At 48.7% G+C, this 6,833-nt stretch overlaps 1 protein-coding gene across 1 annotated transcript in view; it reads left to right on the top strand.

Moving 5' to 3' along the window:
- The first annotated feature begins 2,863 nt into the window (after positions 1-2,863).
- Positions 2,864-6,833, top strand: part of atp1b2a (ATPase Na+/K+ transporting subunit beta 2a) — a 28,821-nt gene continuing 24,851 nt past the window's right edge. Inside the window, exon 1 of the mRNA XM_036131120.1 lies at positions 2,864-2,969. Coding sequence (XP_035987013.1) covers positions 2,864-2,969 — 106 coding nt within the window. The remainder of the gene's footprint in view (positions 2,970-6,833) is intronic.

Raw genomic sequence — 6,833 nt, 5'->3', positions numbered from 1 at the left:
TGACACAGTCGACCACATCGTCCTCCTTCAGCACCTCACCATCGGCTTCTGACTCCGCCCTGAGCTCGTTCCAGTCGTACCTAATAATAAAATTAGGAATAATATTGTCTTTATTGTCATTAAACATATGTTACAAAGACATTCGTTCTCTGCTTTTAACCCATCACCCTTGGGGAGCAGTGGACTGCTACTGTGTAGCGCCCAGGGAGCATCAGTCCTGTCTGGGAGAACAGAATATGTCTCCTTGGGAGGGGCAGAGTCCCAAATCATCGATGTCGTTATCTTCGTCATTGTCATCAACATTGAGCATCTGCCTTGAGGAGATAATGACATGGATGGCTGAGAACTTTCTCCAACTTAATGGCTGAAATACAGAAGCTATCTTAGTTGGCTCACCACACCGGGTCATCTGCCCTAACACACATCACCTTCTCTGGTCAAAACATACCTCTGTCATCCACAGCCACCAAGCCGGCTGTAAAATTGACACTCATCTCACTTTTGACACCGACATTAATCATCTGAAAGACCTGCTTCTACCACCTCTGTAACATTGCCAAACTCCACCCACACTCGGCTTGTCGCATGCAGAACAATGGGTCCACACCTTTATTGTAACATTTACCTCCATAGGACTCCTAGAAAGAGCCAACAAAAACTGCTACACTCCCAGAACAGCAGCGCTAGGGTCCTGATGAGGGTGCATCAATACAACCTCATCATACCCATCCTTCAGTCACTTCACTGGCTTCCTACCCCAAAGACCTCCTCACACCACAGACCTTCTCACACCACAGACCTCCTCTGCCCAAAGATCTCCTCCTCATACCACAGACCTCCTCTACCCCAAAGATCTCCTCACACCACAGACCCCCTCCTCACACCACAGACCTACTCACACCACAGATCTCCTCTACCCCAAAGATCTCCTCACACCACAGACCTCCTCACACCACAGACCTCCTTACTCCACAGACCTTCTCACACCACAGACCTCCTCTACCCCAAAGATCTCCTCACACCACAGACCCCCTCCTCACACCACAAACCTCCTCACACCGCAGACCTCCTCACGTACCCTGCGCTCAGGAGACAAAGCCACCTTACGGCCCCCCCCCCCCCCCCCCCCCCCAGGACTCGGCTCAATACTACGGTGGATCGGACCTTCTGCTCAGTACTCCTCACCTCTGGACTTCCCTCCCAGACCACCTAAGGGGTCCTCAAACACCAGACACCTAAAACCCTTTTTAGAAAAGAGGCCTTTTCTTAAATATATTGCTGTGCTTTGGCTTTAAGTCCGTTTAAATCTTGTTGTACTCTGTAGCACTTTAGGATTACTTTTAGCAATGAAAAGTGCTTTATAAAGAAAATGTATTATTATAAGCGCAGTGGACTGTGCTACAGTGTGTCCAAGCAGTGGAGGGCTGAAGAGGCTGCGTTCAGGTACAGAACATCTCCATAGTCCAGGACCGGGAGGAAGGTGGATGCACAAGTCTTCCTCACTTCAGGGATCAAATTGGATTTATTTCTGTAGTAAATCCTGTTAAAGCTTTCAGCTTCATCTGCAGAAGTTCAATGTGTGTTGTAAAGTTCATCACCAATCTACACACCTGATATAACAGCCGGCTTTTTCAGTCTTTGCACCAGATATCACCATCATGATATCATGATTTGATGGTCCACGATGGTCCATGATGGTTCATTATGGTCCATGATGGTCCTTGATGGTCCGTGATGGTCCGTGATGGTCCATGATGGTCCGTTATGGTCCATGATGGTTCATGCTGGTCCTTGATGGTCCATTATGGTCCATGATGGTCCATGATGGTCCTTGACGGTCCATGATGGTCCGTGATGGTCCATGCTGGTCCGTTATGGTCCATGATGGTCCGTTATGGTCCATGATGGTTCATGCTGGTCCTTGATGGTCCATTATGGTCCATGATGGTCCATGATGGTCCTTGACGGTCCATGATGGTCCATGATGGTCCATGATGGTCCATGATGGTCCGTGATGGTCCATGATGGTCCATGATGGTCCATGATGGTCCGTGATGATGGTCCATGATGGTCCATGATGGTCCATGATGGTCCATGATGGTCCATGATGGTCCGTGATGGTCCATGATGGTCCGTGATGGTCCATGATGGTCCGTGATGGTCCATGATGGTCCATGATGGTCCATGATGGTCCGTGATGATGGTCCATGATGGTCCATGATGGTCCGATCAGTTGTTTCTCTGTATAGAGAAACAGCAGCAGGGATGTTCATGTCCTCCTCAGAAGGACAAGGTGATCTAGATGTTGTCGCCTCCTGGAACAACCTGGGTCGTAGATTCTGGTTCGGTTCTGCTGGGTTTTCTGCCATGATGTTTCCTCTCCTGACCATCTTCCTCAGTAAATGTGTGGTTCCTCCTCCTCCTCAGATCACCTTTATGGCAGTTTTATTGTAATTTATCAACAGAGGAGTTTAAACATCATCTAACCTTAAACAGTGAAGCAGTAAAGCTTCAGGACTGCTGATCTTTGACAGAAACTAATTTACTAGTTTATATTTGAGCCTCATTATTTATTGAATCTGTGACGTCAGCATTCTTCTCTTTAATAAAAATAAAAATATTGACTAATGAATAAAAATATTAAAGGTTTTAATCAGAGGATGTAAGATGTCGGCTCTGTTACGTCACAGTGAATCGGGGGCGGGGTCTCGCTGACAGCTGTTCTGTGATAGGCTGTGTGACGTCACTGCTGCAGGGTTTAACGCGGCGTCTCCGTGTCCTTCATCATCACCTCCATCACCCTCCTCATCCTCGGTGTCCGATCGATCCTCGCAGCATCTTCATCCTCCTCATCCTCAGCGTCATGTCCGGATCAAAGGAGGAGCCGCGGCGCGCGTCCGGCGACTGGTGCCGGTTCTTCTGGGACCCGCGCACGCACGAGCTTCTGGGCCGCACGGCCACGAGCTGGGGTGAGTGCGCGAGACCGTGCGTGGGCGCGTGGGCGCGTAACCTTCAGATGGAGCAGCTGGACCGGCGGTTCTGATCCAGACCGGCTGCTTGTTGCTGCAGCGATGAAGGCTGCAGGGCCCTCCTCTTCATCAGCCTCGGTGACGTCAGCTGATTGGCTGATAGTGTCTGGATGATGATTGGCTGATAGTGTCTGAGTGATGACTGGTTGATGTAATTCTGAATAGTTCTGTCTGGTTCTCCCGGCCCAACTGGATCAGGTTCTTCAGAAAGTTTCTCTGAAAGTTCCGACAAACAGAACCAATGACGTCAGCAGAAGTTGCTGGTCTGCTCAGAAACAGAAGTGGTTCTGTCGGACCTCCTCTACGCTTCTCATCGTGGGCATCCTGCCCATCATCAGAACCGGTAACAAGTTCGGCCCGGTTACAGGTGACCTGGAGAGCCTCAGTCTGAGAAGTTCTGTGAACATTTCTGGTCCAGAATTTTCTTCATAAAAGGAATCTATTGGGTTGGAGTGGAGCAGAACCAGAACAGATGTTCTACGGGTCGGTGGAACATCCTGAACAGAACTCCGGTCCATCACAGGACAGCAGAGACGGGTCAAATGTTCTGTAGAACCGCTGGAGTTCTTAGCTTTAGTGTAAAAGCTGGTACCAGGTCTAGATCCGGTTCTGATTCTACAGAATTTATCATCAATCTCCTTTATGGTTTTCCAGTGGATCAGGTTCCAGACACTCACAAACAGAACAAACAGAACCCGGTTCAGACTCATTATGATACCGGTTCTGAGTCAGCGATGTTCTCAGCCCAATAAAGACCCAGAGGATTCAGAACAGGTTCTGGTTCCCCTGGTCCTGATATGACTTGGAGAGTCATGGACCTCAGATGGCCTCAGATGGTCTAACCCTAACCGGTACCGGTTACATGCTTAGACTTAGACAACTTTATTTGTCATTATGTATGCGCAGAGTGCGCACAGAACAAAATTTCATTGCATACAGCTTGTAAATTACAGTAAATTACAGTAAATTACAGGATAAGGTGCAGCAGTGAAATGTAGACAATGCAGAGAAAGAGACAGTGTGCGATCACGGTGTACAGGAGAGTATTTTTAAAACCATTTGTATGTGCAGAACTGATTGTGCAAAGGGCATTTGTGAAAGTATGTATTTAGAAACTAAGAGTTCGGCAGCATTTATAATGCTAGATGGAGATGCAGCGATGCAAATGTGCAAATATGCGAATGTTGTGCAGAGTTTATGGGTTATAGTTCAGCCGTTCAACAGTCTGATGGCAGCAGGGAAAAAAAGAAAGTACAGTCATTTCTGTGCCCTCTTCACCAGTGACGTGGTGTTCACAGACCAGGTGAGGTTCTCCGTGATGTGCACCCCCAGGAACTTGGTGCTGCTGACCACCTCCACAGCTGAGCTGTTGATGAGCAGTGGAGCGTGGTGAGGCTGGTTCTTCCTGAAGTCGACGATGATCTCCTTCGTCTTCTCCACGTTCAGGATCAGGCTGTTGTCTCTGCACCAGCCCACCAGCTGCTCCACCTCCTCTCTGTAGTCCTGGTCGTTGTCGTCTCTGATCAGGCCCACCACCGTTGTGTCATCTGCAAACTTCACGATGTGATTGGTGGTGAACCTGGGGACGCAGTCGTGTGTCATCAGGGTGAACAGCAGGGGGCTCAGGACGCAGCCCTGAGGGGAGCCGTGCTGAGGGTGATTACATCAGAGGTGTTCTGATGACCCGGACTGATTGAGGTCTGTTGGTGAGGAAGTCTAGCAGCCAGTTTCGTAGGGGTGTGCTGAAGCCCAGATGTTCAAGTTTTCCTACCAGGTGCTGTGGGATGATGGTGTTAAACGCTGAAGTCCAGGAACAGTATCCACACGTGCGTGTTCTTCTCCTCCAGGTGTGCCAGGCTCAGGTGAAGAGCAGAGGAGATGGCGTCCTCAGTGGAGCGGTTCCGTCGGTAGGCAAACTGGAACGGGTCGAGTGTTGGGGGGAGACTGGAGACGATGTGTTCCTTTACCAGCCTTTCAAAGCACTTCATCATGATGGGAGTCAGTGCAACAGGCCGGTAGTCATTGAAACAGGTGACTTGAGGTTTCTTTGGCACCGGAATGATGGAGGCAGACTTAAAGCATGCTGGCACTGTGGCTTGGTCCAGGGAGGTGTTAAAAATGTCTGTGAGGACACCAGCCAGCTGACCTGCACACTCCTTGAGCACCCGCCCAGGTATGTTGTCGGGGCCTGGGGCCTTCCGCGGGTTGACTCTCCTCAGAGTCTTCCACACATCAGCAGTGTCAAGGCAGAGGACCTCCTCTTCCTGATGGGGAACAGCTTTCACTGCTGGAGTGCTGTTTAGTGCCTCAAACCTCCCAAAGAAGTGGTTTAGTCCATTGAGGAAGTCAGCATCAACTTCACCCACCGGGGGGGAGGGCGTGTTGTATTCAGTGATCGCCCGGATGCCTTTCCACATGCTCCTGGTGTCGCTGGCGTCATGGAAAAGCTCCTGGATTTTCTGACTGTGGTTCCGCTTTGCTAACCTGATGGCACGGTTCAGGTTATGCTGGTTGGCATCATGAGGAAAAATCAAACAGAAATTCTGACATAGGTACCCGGGTTAAAGCTTGGGTCCAATCAACGGACCACTGAGCCTGATCAGAACCACTGAGCCTGACCAGAACCACTGACCCTGATTAGAACCACTAAGGCTGATCAGAACCACTTCTGGATCGAACCGTTGAGAGCAGAGAAACATTTCTGTCCAGCCAGATTCCCAGATACCGTCATTGGGTGTTGAACCAGCATCTCTGCTGCCTGAAGGCACTCAGGCACTGACTCTTATGCAGACAGAGACCCGCGGCTGCCAGCAGCTGGTACTGCTGGTACCAGATTCAGGTTCTGCTGGGTGATGGACCCTGTGATGACGTCCTAACGGACCAGGTTATTTATTTAATTCTCTAATTATTTTAAATTATAAGAATAAAAATGTTTTCAAATGTAAATGTCCTTGTTTAGATTATGTTGCATCAGAGCTGCTAGATGGAACATTTACAGTATTTTATTTAGATTTAACTATGAGGTCGGCAGGCGTGTAAGTTCATCAGTTTATATGAGTATCAGTTATGTGTGTCTGTTTGGGTGAAAGTGTTTATATTTCCGTGAACACTCTCCAGAGGCCATTGTCCCCAACAGTTCAGAAAGCATCCACAGATGTCGAGGCCAGACGCTTCACCTGCATCACCTGCTGGGGGGGGGGGGGATCAGGGGGGTCGGTGGCGCAGATGTCTGGCAGACTGGGCCACGCAGCTGTGGCGCTAGGATAGCTCACCACCGTCAGGGTGTAAATATGAGGCTCTTTGGGGTCTCCAGACTAGTTAAAGCTGTTCTACTACAAGCCATTAATGTTTAGGGCAGCTACCTGTCACAATGCTCAGGTGTTTGGTTATTTATTAGTGCTTAAGTTCCTTAATTTCAGTTAGAGTTTGGTTTGTTGGCCCTTCTAATTTCCCCCCAATTCTGATTCTACAGAATTTATCATCAATCTTTTCCAGCTGCATGTATTTCAGTTGATTATCTCACACCTGTGTTATATCCAGTTTGATTATTGTCCAGCATATTTAAGTTCCTGGTTTCTATTCAGCTGAATTTATTGTTAGTTATACTATAATAATCTCATAATACTCATCCTCAGTAATCGAGTCAAGCTGTTTATAACATTCCTGAAGTTCACTAGATTAAAGTTATTTACCTCGTTTAGTGTCTCTGCATGACCTTCGCTGCTCCGTTGGTCCTCGACCCCCATAAATCATGACAGAGACCATTTTTACACTGAGACTCTGGTGCTGCGTCATGTCAAGGAC

Source organism: Fundulus heteroclitus, unplaced genomic scaffold (genome assembly GCF_011125445.2).
Source record: "Fundulus heteroclitus isolate FHET01 unplaced genomic scaffold, MU-UCD_Fhet_4.1 scaffold_41, whole genome shotgun sequence".
NCBI lineage: Eukaryota > Metazoa > Chordata > Actinopteri > Cyprinodontiformes > Fundulidae > Fundulus > Fundulus heteroclitus.
This window is presented reverse-complemented; position numbering and strand designations above follow the sequence as displayed.